This window comes from Zea mays, chromosome 5 (assembly GCF_902167145.1).
Source record: "Zea mays cultivar B73 chromosome 5, Zm-B73-REFERENCE-NAM-5.0, whole genome shotgun sequence".
Classification (NCBI taxonomy): domain Eukaryota; kingdom Viridiplantae; phylum Streptophyta; class Magnoliopsida; order Poales; family Poaceae; genus Zea; species Zea mays.
Genome location: NC_050100.1, coordinates 207259829 through 207282368, shown reverse-complemented (window position 1 = coordinate 207282368; position 22540 = coordinate 207259829). Strand labels below are relative to the sequence as shown.

General features: G+C 49.2%; 1 protein-coding gene across 4 annotated transcripts; it reads right to left on the bottom strand.

Annotated features, from left to right (window-relative positions):
- Positions 1–15456: 15456 nt before the first annotated feature.
- Positions 15457–20641, bottom strand: LOC100194380 (uncharacterized). 4 transcript variants are annotated; one of them, XR_004858125.1, is made up of 6 exons: positions 19556–20641; positions 19385–19461; positions 17997–18051; positions 17646–17829; positions 16354–16694; positions 15457–16250 (listed from the first exon to the last, which is right to left on the bottom strand). XR_004858125.1 is itself a non-coding variant. In XM_008683029.3 (6 exons), exons 1-6 carry the CDS (start codon positions 20172–20174, stop codon positions 16119–16121), a joined length of 1128 nt encoding a protein of 375 aa, XP_008681251.1. In that variant the 5' UTR covers positions 20175–20640; the 3' UTR covers positions 15457–16118.
- Between the last annotated feature and the right edge of the window lie 1899 nt (positions 20642–22540).

Here is a 22540-nt window from a genome sequence, read left to right as displayed (position 1 = left end):
GTTGAGCCGAATTTTGTCCCTACTCAGCCGGTTTTGAAACCGGTCGAGTGTCCGGCTGAGTAGCTCAGTGGACCGGGACCCCCCTGGTAGAAACCGGTTCAACCGGTCTGAAAACCGGTTCAACCGGTTTTTGCCCATTTTCTCCCAACGGCTGCCAGCTTTTGGGGGATCCTTTATATACCCCCTCACACTCTCTCTCTCATTTACTCCGGTCTCTCCCACGAATTCTTGGCTGACCAACCTTCAAACAAGAGCATTCATTTCACCTTTCACACCCGCAATCGCATCTCCTTCAATCATTTGAAGGACCCTTGGTGTGAGGTGAACTCGATCGAACTCGCTGTCAATTTCATCTCGATTCTCCCATTCTCTTGTTCTTGAGCTCGTTGCAAACTTAACCGTGTGCGGATTTGTTACTCTTGGAACCTCGTGTTCCTTGACGGTTAGAGGTTGGTTGGGAGTCTCCAAATTTGTGGACGACCCCAAGAAGTTTGTATCACCCTCTCCTTGAGCTGATTTGAGAAGAGATTGCCTTGACCTTTGTGGTCGGCTTGTGGAGGATTAGGGTTGGAAAAGACCCGACCCTTTGTGGGTTCCTCAACGAGGAGTAGGACACCTTTGTGGTGGTTGCCGAACCTCGGGTTATATCGCGTGTTCTTGTGTGTTCTTGTCAAGCGCTTTATATTCAGTGGTTGGTTCATATTATTCATTTGAGTAGTTTTTTTTGTAGGGCAAATCTTTAGCTATATTCTTCACTACTTCGCATTTGTTCAATAGATTATCAAATTTAAGTTGAGCGGGTTCAAACTTGTTCAGTCGTGATTGAAATCGACTGAACCGGTTTGCACCAGTGCAACTTTAATTTAACCTATTTCGAAGTTTTTAGTGAAAATTTTCAGGTGTAGCATATTCACCCCCCCTCTAGGCTACTTTCAGGCATACCAAGATGGTTGCCTTCGTCGGGACCCCCTAGATCGACGTGGAAACATTCACGACTTGGGCCACAGTCCTCGTCGCCGAGGCTGCGGCTACCGTCGAAACAGTCGGAAAGGCAGTAGTCACACGCGGTCATAAAGTCCCGCATGGCGCTGGGGTTACCAAGTCCAGAGAAATCCCAACAGAAGTCGGGCTCGTCATCTTCCTTGGGCCCCGAGGGCCCGTAAGTCGAGACAGCCGCCAGTCGGTCCCAAGGTGACCGCATACGATACCCCAGAGGGTTTGGACTCGCCTCTACTAGAGCATCCACAAAAGCGAAGTCGCTTGGCGGGTCGAGGCTGAATCCAAAAGGCGTGAGATGGAAATCGGTTGGTACCTCTTGGTCGACGGGCGGTGACGAAGTCACGTCAGGGACTGACTGCACCGTCGTCTCAGGTACGAGGGTGACACCTAGCAAGTCCTTCGCGAGCGTGCTGGCGTCGTCCGTTCGCTCGGGGTTGGCGTGTTGTGGGGAGACGGCGCTCGTCTTCGTCTCAAACGCGAGGTCGATGCCCGACGTGTCCCCCGTTGGGGCACCGGCGCCGTCGACTCGCTCGACAGCCGACGAGGTGCCGCCTCCTGCTTGGCCTTGGTTGCCCCGCCTCCTCCTCCGTCGGCGGGGGAGGGGACGGGGTGAGCTCGAATGTTGTTCTTCTGCCACGTGGGGAAGACGTTGTCGATTCCGCCGCCGGCGGGCGGGCTGTCGGCCGCCATTGTCGCTGTCACGCGGGGGGGAAGGAGTATCATCTCGTAGCTGCCGTCGAGGGACATGAACTCAAGACTCCCGAAATGGAGCACCATCCCGGGCTGGAAAGGTTGCTGGAGACCGCCCATCTGAAGCTTAACGGGAAGCTGTTCGTCAACACGCAGAAGGCCCCTACCTGGCGCGCCAACTGTCGGCGTTTTGAACCCGGGGGGTCCCTGGACCGACGAGTAAATTATCGTTGCGTGCCCCAGCCCAGATGGGTCGACGCGAGACGGAGCGCGAAGGGGGGAAGAAGCCGGAGGGAGACGGGCGTGAGAGGTGGAATCCTGCGGCCTTCGTGTTTGTCCCGTGCCCAGGTCGGGTGCGCTTGCAGTAGGGGGTTACAAGCGTTCACGCGGGAGGGAGCGAGCGGCCTCACGCGAGCGCCGTCCCGTCCTTCCCCGCGCGGCCAACCCTCATAAGAGGGCCCTGGATCTTCCTTTTATAGGCGTAAGGAAAGGATCCAGGTGTACAACGGGGGTGTAGCAGTGTGCTAACGTGTCTAGCGGAGGAGAGCTAGCACCCTAAGTACATGCCATCGTGGCAGCCGGAGAGGTTTTGGCACCCGGTTCGTGTGATGTCGTGGCCGTCGGAGGAGCGCCGGAGTCTGGCGGAAGGACAGTTTTCGGGGCTGTCGAGTCCTTGCTGACGTCCTCTTGCTTCCGTAAGGGGGCTGAGAGCCGCCGTCGTCATAGAGCGTGCGGGGCGCCATCATTACTCGTATAGTGGAGCGAGCCAGATGGGACACCGGTCTTGTTCCCTGTAGCCTGAGTCAGCTTGGGGCAGGGTAATGATGGCGCCTCCTGTCGACGTGGTCGGTCCGTGCCCTGGGTTGGGCGAGGTGGAGGCTCCTCCGAGGTCGAGGTCGAGTCTGTCTTCCAAGGCCGAGGTCGAGTCCGAGCCCCTGGGTCGGGCGAGGCGGAGACCGTTGGCTGATGCCAGGGCTGAGTCCGAGCCCTGGGGTCGGGCGAAGCGGAGTTCGTTGTCCTTCGAGGCTGAGCCCGAGTCCGAGCCCTGGGGTCGGGCGAAGCGGAGTTCGCCGTCTTCCGGGGCTGAGCCCGAGTCCGAGCCCTGGGGTCGGGCGAAGCGGAGTTCGTCGTCTTCCGGGGCTGAGCCCGAGTCCGAGCCCTAGGGTTGGGCGAAGCGAAGTTCGTTGTCTTCCAGGGCTGAGCCTGAGTCCGAGCCCTGGGGTTGGGTGAAGCGGAGTTTCCCATGGCGCCTAGGGCCGGACTTGGCTGCTGTCAGCCTCACTCTGTCGAGTGGCACAGCAGTCAGAGCGGCGCAGGCGGCGCTGTCCCCTTGTCAGGCCGGTCAGTGGAGCGGCGAAGTGACTACGGTCACTTCGGCTCTGTCAACTGGAGGACGCGCGTCAGGATAAAGGTGCCAGGCCACCTTTGCATTAAATGCCCCTGCGATTTGGTCGGTTGGCGTGGCGATTTGGCCAAGGTTGCTTCTTGGTGAAGACTGGGCCTCGGGCGAGCCGAAGGTGTGTCCATTGCTGGAGGGGGTCCTCGGGCGAGACGTAGATCCTCCGGGGTCGGCTGCCCTTGCCCGAGGCTGGGCTCGGGCGAGGCGTGATCGCGTCCCTCGAATGGACCGATCCTTGACTTAATCGCACCCATCAGGCCTTTGCAGCTTTTGTGCTGATGGGGGTTACCAGCTGAGATTTAGGAGCCTTGAGGATACCCCTAATTATGGTCTCCGACAACAGGATCGATGCATGTACCATATAGCAGTATCAATAACTCTGTATCCTAAGACATGGCAACAACATGCTTCTTAGGCCCATAAATGTCACACATCACACATTTAATATATTATATCTAACACTTATCCTATAAGTTAATGATATGGGCTTGTCATTTGTCCTTGTGATGGGGGATCCACTTGGGGCTGTATTGTCCTTAATGGACCTATGCACATCCTTCTATCTTAGGGTAGGGTTACACTTAGGGTCCATTTGGCAGGGTTCTGGCCTGCCCAAAAACAGCTCTAGCTCTAGCTTTTTTCTGAAAAACGGTTTTTTGGTACAGCTGAAGCAATTTTGCAAATCGTTTGGCAGAAACGACTTAATCTAGAGTTATAGTCATTTTCCTGTATTAAACTGTCAGAGCCAGAGCCGGTGAAGCTACAACTTATGGCTTCTTCTCCGTAGTACAAAAATGAATCTAGGTTTTAGGTGCTTTTCGCAGCAAACATTTTAAAAATGTGTTTGGTAGGACTCTAGCTTTTTTCCAAAGAAAAAACCAAAGCCAAAACCCTACCAAACAGGCTCTTAGTAGCTTCAATTCTCTTGATACTTCGGGGGCTCTAGTCTCAAAGGGTTCATAATCCAAGGCTAAGGTCCTAAGGGACTTTGAGGCCAGCAGTGAGCCCTATATGTCCAAGGGTTGTTGAGTTTGTCACTCATGACAATTGATGGATGTATAATGGGCCTATAATAAATTGTGTAATGGGCATACCTTATGTCAATTACTCCATCCTTATATATTTCTAAAATATTTCCGCTGTCTCCTATATATCGCACACGAGTAGTCATTGTTCAATGAGGGAAACCTTTACTTCTCGGCTGAGTTGTCACTACCGGAATTCACGCCTTTGCCGAGTGCCGGTGGCTTTGCCGAGTGCTTTTTATCGGGCACTCGGCAAATCCGGCTTTGCCGAGTGCGGCACTCGGCAACGTCCTGCGCTCGGTAAAGAGCTAGTTTACCGAGTGTAGGACACTCGGGACAGCCGAGCACTCGGCAAAGACTTCTTTGCCGAGGGTCAAGCACTCGGCAAACATGGCTCTCGGCAAAGGGCCGTTAGCGGCCGTCTACAACTGACGGCCGTCAGTCTTTGCCGAGTGTCAAATATCTGGCACTCGGCAAACATAGTCTTTGCCGAGTGTCCTCTGTAGACACTCGGCAAAGCATATTTTAATTTTTTTTATTTTGGTCACCAAAATTTTTGTGGTATGTTTCTACACTATGTAGACCTACATGGCTACATGTACCATTTTGGGACAATTATAACAGTTTTTTCTATAGCTAGTACATTTAGTTTGTTTATTTGAATTTCTTCGGAAAATTCAGATTTGAACTGCAGGTCACTCGAAACTTGGAAAACCGTGAATGCAAAAATGATATACATGCTACATAGCACAAGTTACGACCGATTTCAGGAGCGAACCGGAAACTTCGAGCACCATGCTCACTCAACATGACCGTAAACTTGCCATCCAGGTGTTTAAAAATTGTATAAAACAGAAACAAAGTCAGAAAATCATGAACCCTGTCCACGTGTCATGATATCATATGTAGAGGCTGTGATAAAAATTTGAAAAAGTTTCGAGAAAGCTGTAACGCACTATGTGTACAAACCTAAGAGATCCACATTGAAACTCTATGATTTCATGTGTGGTTCTCTTAGGTTTCTACACATAGTGTCTCACAACTTTCTCCAAACATTCTAAATTTTTTATCACAGACTCTACATATGATATCATGACATGTGGACAAGTTTCATGATTTTCTAAGTTTGTTTGTGTTTTATAAATTTTTTAAACAGTTGTATGGCAAGTTCACGGCCATGTTGAGTGAGCATGGTGCTCGAAGTTTCCGGTCCGCTCCTGAAATCGGTCGTAACTTGTGCTATGTAGCATGGATATCATTTTTGCATTCACGGTTTTCCAAGTTTCGAGTGACCTGCAGTTCAAATCTGAATTTTCCGAAGAAATTCAAATAAACAAACTAAATGTACTAGCTATAGAAAACACTGTTATAATTGTCCCAAAATGGTACATGTAGGTCTACATAGTGTAGGAACATACCACAAAAATTTTGGTTAGCAAAATAAAAAAAATAAAAATGTACTTTGCCGAGTGTCCAAGGAAGACACTCGGCAAAGACTTCTTTGCCGAGTGCCCCCCAGGGTGGCACTCGGCAAAGATGTGTAAGGTAATATTTGCCGAGTGTCAGATGGTAGACACTCGGCAAAGGATCCTTTACCGAGTGCCACCGATCTGGCGCTCGGCAAAGTTTATTTTAAAAATTAAAAAAAACTTTGCCGAGTGCCAGATCACGGGCACTCGGCAAAGAAGGCGAATATACTCGCCCCCGGCTTCCTTCTTTCTCCTTTCTTCTTTCTTCTTTCTCCTTTCTCCTTCTTTCTCCCTGCGCGCCCGCCGCCGCTCCGCGCCATCGCCGGCTCGCCGCCAGCCGTGCCGTCGCCCACGCCAGCGCCCGCCGCGGCCGCCGCCCGCCGTGCCCGCCGCGGCCGCCCTCGCCAGCGCCCGCGCCCGCCGCGGCCTCCCTCGCCGGCCGAAGTCCTGGTAAGCTTTATTTGATTGTGAATCTCTTGTTATATGTGGTAGAATGAAAGAGCTAGATGACCATGCATCAATCCTACCGTATGATTTGTCTAGTGTATGACATAGATTTAAATGTGCATATGCCACCTTTTATTCTCTAGAATGTCTTTGTCTATCGTCGGACTTTGTCCAATACTCTGACACTACTGTGTTGCCTCGATCGAACGCTCCTTGGAGCATGAATAGTATCATCGTCTAGTCTGATGCCCTACTCTACTCTTGGTCCGACACTTGGTTCGATGCTCTGTGATCATCCCTGCTAGGGTTTGCTCTAACATATGGTCTAGCACCTCTTAGGGTATGGTTCGACACCTGCAGAACCCTTTTTCACTTTGTTTCTTCATGATCATCATGTCTGGCTTGGTTCCATCTTGTGCCTTGGACTCTTTCATGTACTTGTAGGTCTTCAACATGTCTTCTAGTGTATTGCTTGAGCTTTTGATCATCTAGATCACCCCTTTTCAAGTCCAAGTCCACTTATGCACCCTTTGAATTATATCTAAAAACACTAGCAATGATGTTAGTTCAAAAGGTTATGTTTATAATCAAACACCAAATCTTTACTTTAAATGGCCTCAATACATTTTCCTTACAAAGGAAAAATTTATTATTATAATTTCTTAGCTCTGAGATTTGGGTGACCTAGGGCCACCAAGATTATGCTTGGGCCTTGCTCTTCCTTACTTCCAGGTGAGAGTGATGGATTTCACCAAAATCGAACATTTCTAACAAAAAACATGGAAATATCATACAGAGGAATTTGAATGATTCATGAGATGATTGAGCAAGAAAGGAACCTAAGCTTATACATGAGATAATGGAACGTCTAGAAATATTCATCTTGCATCCATGCATAGAGAAATCAAGTGTTAGGGTTGGTGGGATGATTTCAAGGAGAATGAAGGGGATTTCTTGAACTCACCCAAAAAATAGAGATAGAGATGAGGTTCTCCACCTTCTTTGTTGAGATGATGATGCTTGGTCTTCCTTGATCTTTTTTTCCTTCTTTTCTTTATTTTGCATTTCTTATTTTCTAGTCCTTGTCCAGTAGAGAGCGAGGCAAGAGCTTGAATGGATGTGATAAGATCTTTTTAGTGCCAAAGAAGGGTTGGTCTAGGGATATGGTCTAGAATCTTTGGGTGGATAAAGTATGGGTTCCAAACATGTGATGAGGGGATCCAAGGGATTGGGACAAGGTATAAGGAGAGTTCGGTGAGAGTCATAGAGTACAAGAGGTGTGCCAGAAAAGTCTCAACTGAAACTAATAAAGAAAACCCTAAACCCTAAACCCTAAACCCTAAACCCTAAACCGTAAGCAGATAGAACATGCATGCTGAACTAATAACTCCACTATATACATGTATTTTTTGCAGAGGTCTTCCTAGCCGCTGCGGGTCTGCCTGCACCGCGTCGCGTCGCCACTGCACCGACCCGCCACAGCCCCACTAGCCTGACTCCACCGCCACCCTAGGTATAACCTCTATTTCCGCATCATGGTCGTAGATCACGTAACCCAGTTAGGCGTCTCCCGTTCGAAAGAGATACGGTGTAGATATGCAGATCTTTGCATATCTACAAATGTATCAGTTTCGAATTGTCCACGTTTTTTGGACAGCCCGCGGTTGCGTAGATGGTGTTAGTTTCCATGCTCTACTCCGGTCCGAGAAAGAGTTTCGGCGTCACCTCCCTGTTGTTCTCCGGACAGTACACTCTCCCTGCCAGGACGTGTATCCGGAGAACAGCGGGGAGGTGCTGCCGAAATTCTATCTCGGATCGGAGTAGAGCATGGAAACTAACTCCATCTACGCAACCGCGGGTGGGATTAGGACCTATCCTCACCTATTAGAAGGTAGGAACGTAGTGTACATGCATTACATGTCTATATTAAACTATACTCGGTTATATATGTTAGAGGATGGAGGACCGTGAGTGGATGTACACGGGCCGCGTTCGACGTAATGATGTCACCCCAGAATGGATTAGGAAGACCGATGCTTTCGTGGAACGGGCATATGGCGAAGCTGCTAAAGGAGCTAGCCTAGTCCCTTGTCCGTGCAGCAAATGTGACAACCGGAAAAGAAAACCAAAGAAGGCCATGGTAGAACATATTTGGAAGAATGGATTTACGCCGGACTATACTCGGTGGATCTTCCATGGTGAAGCGCATCGCACGAGAGAGGAGGTGGTGAGACAACGCGTCGAGGATTACGATGCTGATGCCGGGGTAGGAGACATGTTGAACGACTATCATGAGGCACAGTTCGCCGAAGGACGTACGGAGGACGAGCCAGAGGCGACCGCAAAGACATTCTACGACATGTTTGACGCGGCACAGAAACCCCTTCACGGCAAGACAAAGGTTTCTCAACTGGATGCCATTGGGCGTATAATGGCGTTCAAGTCGCAGTATAGCATGAGTCGAGACGCATTCGATGGTTTGTTGACAGTTATTGGCAGCCTGCTTCCGGAGGATCACGTTCTGCCAAAGAGCATGTACGAGGCACAGAAACTCCTTCGTGCACTCAAGATGACGTATGAGCAGATACATGCTTGTCCGAAGGGCTGCGTCCTATTTAGGAAAGAACACACTGAGGCAAAGTACTGTCCGAAGTGTAAATCATCTAGGTTCATGGAGGTAGACTCTGGTGATGGACAGAAGAGGCAGCTCGACATCCCCGTGACAATCCTACGCCACCTTCCGTTCATACCGAGGATCCAGCGTCTATACATGACAGAGGAATCCGCGAAACAGATGACATGGCACAAAAAAGGCAAACGATACAATCCTGACAAGATGGTTCACGCATCCGATGGTGAAGCATGGACCCACTTTGATGCCATTCACCATGAGAAAGCCAAAGAGGCTCGTAATGTTCGTGTTGCGCTGGCCACAGATGGGTTCAATCCCTATGGAATGACCGCTGCCCCATACACATGTTGGCCCGTGTTCGTTATCCCCATCAATCTCCCCCCCCGGCGTATGCTTTCAAAGACAGAACATATTCGTGTCGTTGATAATTCCTGGACACCCGGGGAATAAAATGGGCGTGTACATGGAGCCTTTGATTGATGAATTGGTCCGTGCTTGGGAGGAAGGGGTATGGACGTACGACCGAGCTACGAAGACAAACTTCAAAATGCATGTTTGGTACCAGTACTCCATGCATGACTTTCCGGCGTACGGGCTATTTTGCGCCTGGTGTGTTCACGGTAAGTTCCCATGCCCAGTTTGCAAGGAAGCTCTTAGGTTCATTTGGTTGAAGAAGGGTGGCAAATATTCGTCATTCGATAAACATCGACAATTTCTCCCTCCTGACCATGCATTCCGACTAGACATCAAGAACTTTACGAAAGGTGTCGTGGTGACAGACCGCCCACGTGCAATGATGACTGGTGCCGAAGTTCGTGAACAGATAGATGGTCTCGTGGCCAACCCAGAAGGTGGTTTTGTGGGATATGGTGAGCAACATATGTGGACACATAAGTCGGGCTTGACTCGGCTCCCCTATTATGATGACCTGCTCCTTCCACACAACATTGACGTGATGCACACTGAAAAGAATGTCGCCGAGGCACTTTGGGCGACAATTATGGAGATTCCTGATAAGTCAAAGGATAACGTAAAGGCAAGAGTGGATCTGGCAGAGTTATGTGATAGACCAAACCAAGAGATGAAGCCGCCTAGTGGTGGTAAGACATGGAGAAGGCCTAAGGCCGATTTCGTCCTGAGGAGGGCCCAGAGGAAGGAAGTACTAGAGTGGATCAAGATGTTAATGTTCCCTGATGGGTATGCAGCTAACCTTAGTAGGGGGGTGAACTTATCTACCCTGCGAGTCTTAGGGATGAAGAGTCATGACTTCCACATATGGATTGAACGAATTCTTCCGGCGATGGTTCGAGGCTATGTCCCTGAGCATGTCTGGCTAGCGCTTGCAGAGTTGAGCTATTTCTTCCGCCAGCTTTGTGCAAAAGAGTTAGCTCGGACCATGATTGCAGACTTGGAAAGGATGGCACCCGTGTTACTGTGTAAGCTGGAGAAGATCTTTCCACCCGGCTTCTTCAATCCGATGCAGCATTTGATTATTCATCTCCCGTATGAGGCACGAATGGGGGGCCCGTGCAGGGACGTTGGTGCTATCCAATCGAGAGATGTCTAAAGAGTATCCGAAAGAAATGTAGAAATAAATGCAAAATCGAGGCTTCCATTGCAGAGGCATACATACTGGAGGAGGTGTCAAACTTCACAACAACTTACTATGGTGACAAACTGCCGAGCGTGCATAATCCACCCCCTCGTTACAATGATGGCGGCAATGAATCGAACCTCAGCATTTTTCGAGGGCAACTCGGAAGCGCGAGTGGTTCGACCACCAAGACCCTGAGACATGAAGAGTGGCGCCATATCATGCTATATGTATTGACCAACCTTGAAGAGGTGACGCCATACATGGAGCAATTTCTTCATGAATTCTGGCGTCGATCAAGGGACCCAACTCCACAGGAATATGATACCCTTCTTAGAAAGGGTGCGGGAAATGGATTGCCCGATTTCATTTCCTGGTTTAAACATAAGGTACGTGCTTAGTTTGTTATTCCAAGTTGCTCTTACGTGCGAATAATATAACAATCTAGCGTGTTTGAACTTGCAGGGCCAAAGAGAGCCGTCTATGAGTGCCGAGTTGAGACAAGTAGCCAATGGCTTTGCCTATAGGGTCAGGAAATTTTCTGGGTATGACGTCAATGGATACCGTTTTCGCACAACAAGCTACGACCAAAGTCGGCCCAATCGAAAAACCACGTGTTCTGGAGTCTTTACGCCCGGGCTTGACGAGGTCGAGTATTATGGAAGAATTGAAGAAATATATGAACTCAATTTTTATGGTTCCAAACCTCTTACTCCAGTGATATTCAAATGTCATTGGTTTGACCCTGAAGTTACGAGACGGACACATTCTAATCTTGGGCTAGTCGAAATTCGACAGGATTCCACCTTACCAGGAGACGATGTCTATATTGTGGCCCAACAGGCCACACAAGTGTATTATCTTCCATATGCGTGCCAAACGAAACAACATCTTAAGGGTTGGGATGTTGTGTATAAGGTATCACCGCACGCTAAATTACCTGTTCCAAACGATGAAGATTATAACTTAGACCCGGACACATATGACGGAGAGTTCTTCCAAGAAGATGGGCTCGAAGGGCAATTTGAGATAGACTTAACCGAAGCGATCGGAATGGAAGTAGATATTGAAATGGTTGTTGATGACGAGGATGATGAGGTGCAAAATGAGAATGACTTAGAAATACTTGAAGGCAATGCCAATGACGAAATTGCGCCTTCAGATGATGTTGACTATGAAATGGTTCATAGTGATGATGACACTTATGATCCGGCTAACCCGGACACATATGAAGATTATTTTTAATTGATGTAATGCTATATTTTATTTATTTTGCATATGTTTCTAAATACATATTTTTTTATCTGTGCTTAATTGTTTACTCTTAATTGCAGGTTGTTGGACAAAGATGGTGGGCGGTGGGACGAGGACGAGGAGGGGGAGGGGGGAGGGGGAGGAGGAGCACCCGTAGGACGGAGGAGGAGGCGCAGCAGGACGACGCCGTACAGCAGCAGGTGGAGCAGCAAGCCGCTATCGATGCGGCACAGCAGGACGACGACGATGCGGCGCAGCAGGACGACGACGACGACGCCGCTCAGCAGGACATCTCAGGTTCTGGCTCCTCAGGTTCGAGGAGTATCTACCTGCGAGGTCCCGCGAGCCTACCTAAGCGACCCATACTTCGTGACAGACGTCCGCTGATACGACCCGATGGAGAGAGGTAGGTAACTTTAGATGTTGTTGCTGCTTTTTCATATTATATGTTCAAATTAATAATAGAAACTAATACTTCATCTTAATCACTGCGACAGGTCTTGGATGGTTTTGGAGACTGCAGGGGGTCACGGCCGCAACCCCAATGGCATCCTCGGCCTTCTATGCCGGGAACACTTTCCTGGACTTGTCGAGTATGCCGGAGTGACGAGCCCAGCATACACCTTCGACCACTACGCCGTCGCCCCCGATGCAGTAGATCGGGACGGCAGACAATTCAACAACAAGGCGGAGCGGGTGAAGCAAGAGCTGTGGGTAAGTCTTCCTCGCACTATATTGTTTAATAAGTCGCATTTGTTGCATATTCTTGAAATAATGTATGGATACATCGTCTTTGTATGTAGGATTTCTTCAGGTGCGATGCTGGATACGAGGCCAGGGCGGATGTGGTGTCTACGACGTGCTGTAAGAAGCTCGTCGTGGACATGCACTACGAGGCGCGCATCCAGGCCATCGTCACTTACCACGGCTCCGTCCTTGGGGAGAAGGTGAACAAGAAGGACGCCCGAACCATGTCATTGACTGCGAACCAGTACTTGCAGGTAAATACAAAACTTTATTATTGGTACTAAATATGCTTATTCTTATCTTCTGATATGCGGTGTACTTATATTTTTTTAGATGATTCCTCATTGGTGCGCCGCGCATCCTGAGTGCTGGGAGAAGATGGTGCAGAGGTGGTGCTCGGATGAGTGGGATGAGGCGCACAACGCTAGCCGGGAACGGCGTTTGCTGATGCAAGGTCCCTCCCACCATCAAGGCAGCCGCAGCCTGGGCAAATACGCGGAAGCATGGGTACGCGCTCTTTTTTATTTAGGTATATAACTTTCGATTAGACATGATTTCTAACCATCTCGTTGGTTTTCTCGCAGTCGGCGGCACATGGTGGCGCGCCTTGCTCCACGTTCTCGGCATATGCCATGGCCCACAACGGGAAGGCGACGTCCGACGTCACCTACAACCCGGATGACGGGCCCGAGGCGTACACCAACCCCGCCATCCACAGCCGACTCAGTGAGTACACCGCCATGGCCAAGGAGGTCCATGGGCCAGATTACGATCCGAGGACCGAGGACATCGACGGAGATGTCCTCATGAGGGTCGGAGGAGGCAAGAGGCATGGGCGGTACTGGATTGCCGACGGGGCAATCGACTCGTCCTCCACTCCCACTCTCTCTCAGGTGCGAGCAAGGAGCACGAGCGCGAGCCCAGCCATACGACCTCGGCAGGACACCTCACAGCATCGTATCCAGCAACTCCAGGTTATTCCTTATCTATTCATCGTTCATTGATTTTTATATATCTTCTCTTTGCATTATCGTAACATTAGGGCGAAATATTACAGACTCAACTAGATGATGAGAGGAGGCAACGTGAGGAGCTAGAGAAGAGGATGGCGGAGATGTTCACGTACATGCAGAGCCTTGGCGCCGCACAGGGTCATGCTCCACCACCTCCGTTGTTCCCTGCAGCTGACCCTACAGAGTTCACTACTCCTGTGAGTATCAAAATTTTAGTACTGCATGATATATATTCATATGTTCTCACACATACAATCTGTTCTCTGTGCAGGGTCAATCGGCGGCGTCGAACAACCCTCATGCTTCGTCCAGCCCTTCGCCGAACCAGTCCAGATGCCCACCTCGTTGATGATTTGTTTTGTGATGATCCAGACTTACCTTTATGAGTGTTGGTGATGTTTGTTACACTTTATCTTGTGAGATATTTGGTGATGTTAGTGATGATGCAGACTTGTATCTGTTTTGTGATGATCCTGACTTTAGTGAGACTTGTGATCTGTTTTGTGAGACTTTGTGATATATATGGTGTTGATGATAAATGTGTTCATTCTGTGATGTGCTTGATATATAATGTGATGTGAATGATATATATCTTTTGTTTGTTTGGATGGAACAACAAAAGCAAATAAAAAGGGACATTCTGGTCACTTTGCCGAGTGTAACACTCGGCAAAGGGTTGCTTTGTCGAGTGCTATGACCATGGCACTCGGCAAAGAAGGAAACCTGGGAACCGGTAAAGACATCTTTGCCGAGTGCTGACAGTGGCACTCGGCAAATAAGGAAACCTGGGAACCGGCAAAGATGTCTTTGCCGAGTGCTTTTGCCAAGGCACTCGGCAAAGATACTGGCAAAGGGGCCCACTGGAGGGTTCTTTGCCGAGTGCCAGTCCACCAGACACTCGGCAAAGAAACCTCCTTTGCCGAGTGCCTACTAGGGCTCTCGGCACAGGGACTGGCTGTGGGGTCCACTGGACCAGTCTTTGCCGAGTGTCGCCGTAGGCACTCGGCAAAGGATCCGTCACCGTCACTTGGCGCCGTGACGGTGACTTTTTTTTGCCGAGTGCCAAATGGCACTCGGCAAAGTCTTTGCCGAGTGCCCGACAAAAAGTACTTGGCAAAGAGGCTGTTGCCGATGTACAGTTCGCCGAGCGTTCTTTGCCGAGTGTTACACTCGGCAAAGCCTTTGCCGAGTGCAAAATAGCCTTTGCCGTGTGTTTAGAACACACGGCAAAGAAGCTGATTCCGGTAGTGTGTAGGACAAAGCATTTTCATTCCAATTCAATGCTCGCGTAGAGTTAGGAGAACAGGATCTCTAGAACCATCGACCATTAAAGACAACTATTTAGGTGTGCACGTAATTATAATTTTACTGAGCATTTTTCGCAACTGTTCGTTGAAGATCAAAGTTCTCGGTGAGTATCTACCTGTATCGACTGTGGTCCACGATTTTAATAGACACACGTTCCTCCTGACTGGTTACCCGCACTGTCTCATCTTGGACCACCACATGCATTGACTTTGGCTAAGCTTTTGTTTGATTGGCCGCACATGAGAGACATAGATGGGATGAACGGATGCAAAATAAGTCATTTTAACACATTTTGATTGCATCCACTCATACCCTCGAAACAACGATATCCAGACAGCCAGGGTGGGGCGAGCCTGATTACAGACGTGTAGTCATCCAATCAAGACCGTTGTTAACTTTTGTGAATTGAGCCACCAATGTCTTTAGTATGGGTCTAGTTTATTTTCTACTATGACAAAAATATAGTATTATTGTTTGTCTGTTGTATTGAGAATATATATATATATATATATATATATATATATATATATATATATATATATATATATATATATAGTATTTTAATTTCCATGTCTGTTGGAATTGTTACAATTTCAATCGTTCCACTGTAGTATTAGCCACTCACTCATTCAGTCATTCTATTACAATATCAACCATTCACTCGTTTAGTCATTAAGCCATTCCGTTACATTTTCAATCACCCCGTTACAGTTCCAGTCATTCTATTATAGTTTTCATTACAGATATACTCATTTGTTTCGGTTACCGTATCAGTAATTCCATTAAAGTCTCAGCCTTTCTGTCATCCAGAAGCCAGCCATTGCAGGTGATAGTACTTCGGTCCAACATTCTAGGTGACAAATTAAATAGCTCTGAATATAAGAGATAAATGAAGCAACCTTTTGTTAAACCTTGTCCAGCCAACCGGCCCCTAGCTACAAACTAGGTAGTACCTGATGCGTCTGCTGGTACACACACACATGCTGCACATGCACCTCTCTCCCTCTCGCGCATGTGTACACCACATCCAGAACCAGAAGCCAGCAATGAGCATATATGCATACATGCATATGCCCTTTGATGGGCAGCAGAGGCAGGCAGAGAGGCAAGCAAGCAAGCTACCCTCTTGCCCTTGCTTGCTGCCTTTGATAAAGCCTATCGAGCTATCTATCGTGTCTACTACACTGCACAACAGCGAGCACACGCACGCACGCCCCAATGTCTCTCCCGCCCGTCTCCTTTTGCGCTAGCTTTGTTCCTGGATCGACGCTAGTCTTATCTCTTATTATTCTTTACTTCTAGCCTCTCTCTTTTCATTTGCTCAACTCCCTCTCCGTCCCTACGACCATATATACATGCATGCGTATATATATGCACCATCAGATCATAATTAAATATGGCTGGTCGTTACAATGCAAGCAAATCAATCTATATATGCAGCTAGCTAGCTCGATCTAGCCTGTCGATCTCTTATCCGCATGCATGGTCCAGCTTCATCGATCAACTCATCCATATGTAGATGGCGCGCGCGCGGCGGATTATTATATCCGTCCTAGGGTGAAGTCGAGGTTCGGTTTGTTGCCTCCGCCAAACATCGTCGCAGCAGCTACTTGGAACGGCGCCGACAAGTTCAGGTCAGAGACATCGTCATCAAGGCTCTGTGATTGCACGTCCTGCAAATATTAGCGGAAAATAATAATAAAAAAACAAACAAATTAAAGTGGTGGTGGATGTTAAAATTAAAGTTGCTGGAAATAATGATGTGCTATAACTCACGGCTCCAAAATGAAACGTGTGCTGCCGACAAAATGCATTGATGAAAGTTCAACAGAGGGCACGCCGCCGTACGTCGAAAAGCGCATGGAAACGAATGATCGCTGTTGCTCTAAAACTTAGCTACCTAGCACGGCATCATGGCCGCCCGGCCGGCCATCGGCGTCGGCGAGGTACGTATTGGAGATAATGATGGATGGACTAATTGGTTTAGACGAGTGGGAAGAGAGAGAAAAAAAAAGAGAGGAGGGAGGCTGCGTCTACGTACCTCGAAGGATTTGATGTCGCCCGGAGTGGCATCTCTTGATTTGTCACGGACGAACCAGCAGGCGGCCCCTCTGCCGCTGCAGCATCAGCAAAGAAGAAGAAAAGCGAGGCAGAGGAATTCAGTCACCGAAAAAGATTACCATGCATATGAGCTGATCGCGCGAGGGAGAGAATCAAATGCCTCCGTATCTTTCCATCCGTAGTGGGAGTCCATTGATGTGCGAGAAAAAAAAAAGAAGAAGCAGGCGCGGAGAGGGAACATAAAGTGGGCATGCAATGCAACACAGCAGCACCTATATATGCTTTTCTCACTGTTAAGATGCTGTAAATGACAGGATGATCGACCGACTTTACTATCATGCATACATGTTCTATAGCTAGCTTGCTTACGCTAACTCCGATGCACCATGTGGTATGGCACACTGACCACCAATGGCCGGCATGCACATATAAACACTGACCACCCATGGCCGGCATCGCTACTGTACGTAGTACAGTATTTCGTTTGTAAAAACCGCACATATCATGTTGTTTCTTCTCGTGAAAGTTTTTTTTCTTCCAAGAGATTCGATGTACCACTATACATGTTTCATGCATGTCGTACCAGCTAGGTGGGGAAAATGTGTGTGCACTTTGTCATTGCTACCTAGCTAGCATATATATATATATCCACAATATATTAATTAGCTCTAGTAACTTAATATACTCGAGAGATCATTGCGGCATGATAGATGATGGGGAGCAGACGGAACAAAGGTACGAGCCCCCCGGCCGGGTGCTTTTTGGGAGCACTCGGAGGTGTGGTCGTTATAGTAGTAAACAAGGAAAAATGAGACAACGGAATACTCCATTGTTTTGCCTAAAGTGTGGTGTGGGGGGGTGTACAAGGGTGACTAGCTAGTCCGAACCTAAAGGAGAAGACCCACTAGCTAGTTTGAACCGGAAAAGATGTGTGTCGGAAGGTGCACGTCATTAGCTGACCGGCCGGTTCTTTAATTAGAGCAGCGTTATTATATATTTCTGCATACCTTATCGAGGCGTTGCACCAGAGAGCACACGTGCTGGCGCCATTATGCTCGCTGCCGTCAGGCGGATTGGAGTGCTGGGCGGACGACTCGGACCCGCTGGTGGTGGTGGTGGTATTGGTGAGGTCGAACAGGCTGCTGTCGTCGTCGGGGATGTCGATGATCGTCTTCGCACCACCCGCTTGCCCTGCAAACACATCGTCGACTCGACTAGCGTGTCACAAAACCTTGTACGTATACGGTCTAGTATATAAATATACTAGTATGACTGTATGAGTGTTTCTGACACCTAGCTAGCTAGCTAGGGGGTAGCAGTGTGATTTATCATCGTCGTCCTCGTACGTACGTACGTACCGTAGGATGAAGCAGAGGCTGGCCTGTGGTCAGTAGTCTTGATGGTCCGATACATCTGCGGCCAAGAAAAGAAACAATCCAAGGATGATGATCGATGGCATATATACTCCATATGTGTACGTGTACGTACGTGCTAGTAGCTGCATGCTGAATGGCACGATCAGCGTTTGATAAAAAAACGATTTTTTTCCTCTGGCAGGATTATATACTAGGAATATATAAATATGGAGAACGTAACACCAGTAAGTACATTAAAGTCAATGGGACGGAGGGGTAGTACTGGTCTACAAGAAAAGAGAGGGCCAATGAATGAAGGCTGCACAAGCGGGGGGGCATTGATGGCTCGATCAGCTATACTGCATGAGCAGCACGCAGCTCCAAGGGGGGTAAGGTTCATTATTGCGGAATGACGCCGGGTTGTACTTGCGACCCCTTCTTGGGCAGTATGCATATCAATGCTGTTGCTGCGCCTCGGCTGCCTGCCTGCCTGCCTGCCCCTGCTGCGTCTTGCTCCTCGTCCCTCCTCCCGGCCGGCCGGACGCCGCCGCCGCCGCCGTCAGCGGCGCGCTCCGCCAGCCGCCAGGGCCAGGCGGCCAGCTGGCCATGCCCGCACCTTCCCCAGGCCGGCCCAGCCGCTGATCCCTCCTTCCGGCCGGTGTGTGTGCCTTTTAGTGGCATGCCCCTGCCCGCATTGCATGCTTTGTGCGCCCGAACTGATCGAGCTGATGCTGCATGCGCAGCTGATCTCGCTCGGGGTTTTATTGCAAAAGCTGCGCCCCTGGCCTGTGGAAAAAAAAGCTACAGGGGCTACAGTCAGTAGCGGCGTGGCGGCAAGGCAAACCCCTCGCTGCTACTGCTATGTGCTATCTAGCATCGATCGTGGTGGAAGGAGATATCCATATGGGGGTGGTGATACTAACGGCCGGCGGCGGCCGGGGAGAGGAATTTTTACTGCTTGGAGTCGTCGCGATCGACAAGTCAAAGTGTAAAATGACTCTACTTCTACTCCCATTAATTCCATGCATGAATAAGCTACGGGCCAGTAGAAGCAGGCAGCCGTACAAGCAGTGAAACCGGGAAATAAAATGAGGAGAAAAAAATTTCAAAGGTCAACTCCATCATACAAGGAAATGAGCATATAGTAGTAGCTAGTTGGTGTATGGAAGTACAAAACGTACTCCTGTATTACTCTCTCTGCTTCTTCCGCATAGAGTAGTGCAAAACATGCTCGTAGTCATAGTCATTGTCATACAGGCAGGAGATAGTGAACGAAGCTAGTAGTAGAGAGCGAGGCTCGTCGCTAGCTGCGATTAGCTGCTATACACTAACTGGTTACAATGGGTAGATACGATTGAATTCATGTATAGTATAGAGCTTGATCCCCTCACCTGCAAGTGCGACTTGACATGGGCCAACGTCAGATCCTTCACGTCCATTAGCTCAAGAACCGACTTGGGTGTAGCTCCTGCATGCACACATACAGCAGGCAGCGAAACCATCGTCAGAGCACGCACGCACGCACTCATTCCGGAAGGAGGAGCAGATAGCTCGTCGCGTACTCTCGTGGCCCCCGAGCAGCTCGACGGCGTGGACGAAGCGCGCGTGCAGCGACGTGGTCCACCGCATCCGGGGGGCGCGCGCGCCCCGCTTGGCCGGCGCCCCCGCGAGGCGGAGCGCGGCCTTGGGGGACCTCGGGTGGCCCGCGCCGGCGATCGCGTCGCAGCAATAATGCGGGTGGCTCTGCAGGAACGGGAGCGGCTGCTGCGAGGTGCTGTACACGGGGATGCCCCGGATGGGCCTCGTGGAGCCCAGGTCCGGCCGGCGGAGGACGCCGCCAGACTCCGCCGCCGGGAGGATGGGATGGGTGTGGTGCAAGAGCGGGAGGCCCAGGTGGGAGTGGGAGTGGGAGCCCGCCGGCACCGGCACCGGCACCTGATGGTGGTGCGCGCCGACCGCCGCGTGGTGGTATCCCACGGCGGATGTCGGCGCCGAGGAGGCGAAGGCGTGGGAGGTGGCCGTGGTGGCCGTCGTGGCTGCCGCCACGGCTGTTGCAGTCGCAGGCGAGGTGGTGGTGTCGACTAGAGCCCTCTTCCAAAACCCTAGCTCCATTGGCTTGGTGGCTGGGGGAGGAGGGCTGATCTGCAGCTGCAAGTCTGGGTGCGCAGGGAACAGCTCCATTCTCTCGGTCTGTATGACGAGAAAGCCGGCTGCTTGGTGTCTATCTTCTCGTCGTCGTCGTCGTCGTATATAGAAGGGATCGGCGGAGGAGGGTGTGGCCGCGTCGTAGGTGTGTGCCTGTGGTTCGGTTGGGGGAACGAGTATGGAAATCGAGGAGGGCCGCCGCAATTCTCGCTTGGAAGCGAGGAGCCTAGCTAGCTTGCTACTCCAGCTAGTGTGTGTGTGAGAGAGAGAGAGCTAGCAGGAGTTGAGGGAAGGGAGGGGCTGAGGCGGAGAGAGCGGGGGCGAGGCGAGGCTAGCTTGTTGGCTTGTTGTTGGGAGGGAGGTGGCCTAGCACTAGCAGGGAGGAAGATATATACTCCTAGATTGGTCTTTTCTCCCACACCATGCATCTCCTTTTCCTTTGCTTTCCGCTTTCTTTTTCTCCCTCCCACGACCACGACGACCCCATCCCAGCACGTACAGGCCTCTCTCTTCTCCACCTCTCCACGCAGGCACAGACAATGACATTTTCGACAGGGATATATGCTGTGGGAGAGGGAATGTAAGAGGTGAGGTAACATTCCCTTCTCAGGCGATGCGGGCTTTGGTCGCTCTGTTAATGGACACCCATACACTTTGAACGCTCCTTAGGTGTGTGTACTTATTCTTTGTGAGCATCATTGGGTGCCAATTCAGTGGTCGATACCGAAAGAAGCCGGATTGCTCATAGCGAGATCCGTAATTCTATTTGGGTTTTCAATATATATATATATATACGTGCCTTTTTTTTAAGATAATGGAGATATATCTGATCACATCCTTTGGACGATAGAGAACTTTGACCACACAACTGTTGAACTGTAGGAATAATCACAGCATATATTATGACTGGAACGAGTTTACGTATATAACAAAATTCAACTCGTAGTATCATCTAAACAAAGCGAAGAAACACATATCCGCACTCTCCACCAGTCCATCTTGCGGCGTGTACGTGCCTGCAACAACACTGGCTCCCCGAACCGTCACGGTTGGGGGTCCAATATCAAAACTAATAATAGATTAGAAGGGATTGAAAAAAATGAAGTATTTGCACTTGCTACGGATTTCACGTAATCCTTTCCAAACCATATGGATTGGAGGAAACTAAACAGCCTTAAAGTTTTTTTGTCTTTTTTTTTCTCAGAGGCATCCCCACTACTACAAAAATTGCTATCGCAACACCTTTACATCACTAGTTACTACGATATGGTATCAGAAGGTTAGCATATAAGGCGTAGATTACGATACAGTCCGGAGTATTTTTCGTGCTAGAGTACACCTCGTTTCTGAAGATCGTGGTATACCTGGCATCCCACATAGAGATGGCAATGGGTAAATACCCACCGGGTATTACTACCCTATACCCATACCCACGATAAAAAAATAACCCCATCGGGTCACCCATATACACTGGTGGGTATGAATTTACCCCCATACCCATACCCACGTGGGTATGGGTCACCCATCGGGTCACCGTACCCACAAAAATTAAACATCTATCAAAATATTATATTATACAAATATCAAGTATATCCATCTAAATAGCATTACAAAATTTCTAGCATCATTTAACCATCCATTCAACACACATTGGGTGAATTACATGTTCCATTACATGGTCATTAAATTGTCGTTAAGCCTTCTATGACATAATGACCTATTAAATAGTAAAAAAGATGGATGACTAAAGTCTAAGTTTATACTTGGGCTAAGTTTATATTGGGTATTTTATACCCTCGGGTTAACGGGTATGGGTGAAGGTGGAACGTTATAATACCCGTTTACCCATTGGGTGAAGATTTTTGCCCAATAACAAACCCACAGATAGAATATTTAGCCCACATACATACCTAATAGAGTAAATACCTATCGGGTATCGGGTCGCGGGTACCCATTGCCATCTCTAATCCCACATATGCCCAAGGTGGGTGAGCAGAACTGGAGGCCAAGTAGCTTGGTCAAGATTCAATTCAGAGTGTGGCTGCATGCCATACATCTCCATCACTGATGTTGCTAAATTAAATAAGCTCATTCTGATGCAGCTCCACAGATCTTTGCTGAGATCGCATTCAAAGAAGACATGACACCTGTCCTTAGTGGGGTCTTTTTTTTACAGCGGTCACAAGCGCTGCTATCTAGGACGTGTTTGTGGAACAAATTTTGGTTGGTGCTCAGGCGGTCTCTGAAGTAAAGCCACATTAAAAAAAACCTTCACTTCATTCGGCACTTCAGTCTCCCAAATCTATTGCCCATGAAAATCTTCAATGCTTGGTGTCAGCGTCAGGCAGGACATATGTGTATGTCAATTAAGTTTCCGGTTAGTTGGCTTCATGCGCCTGATG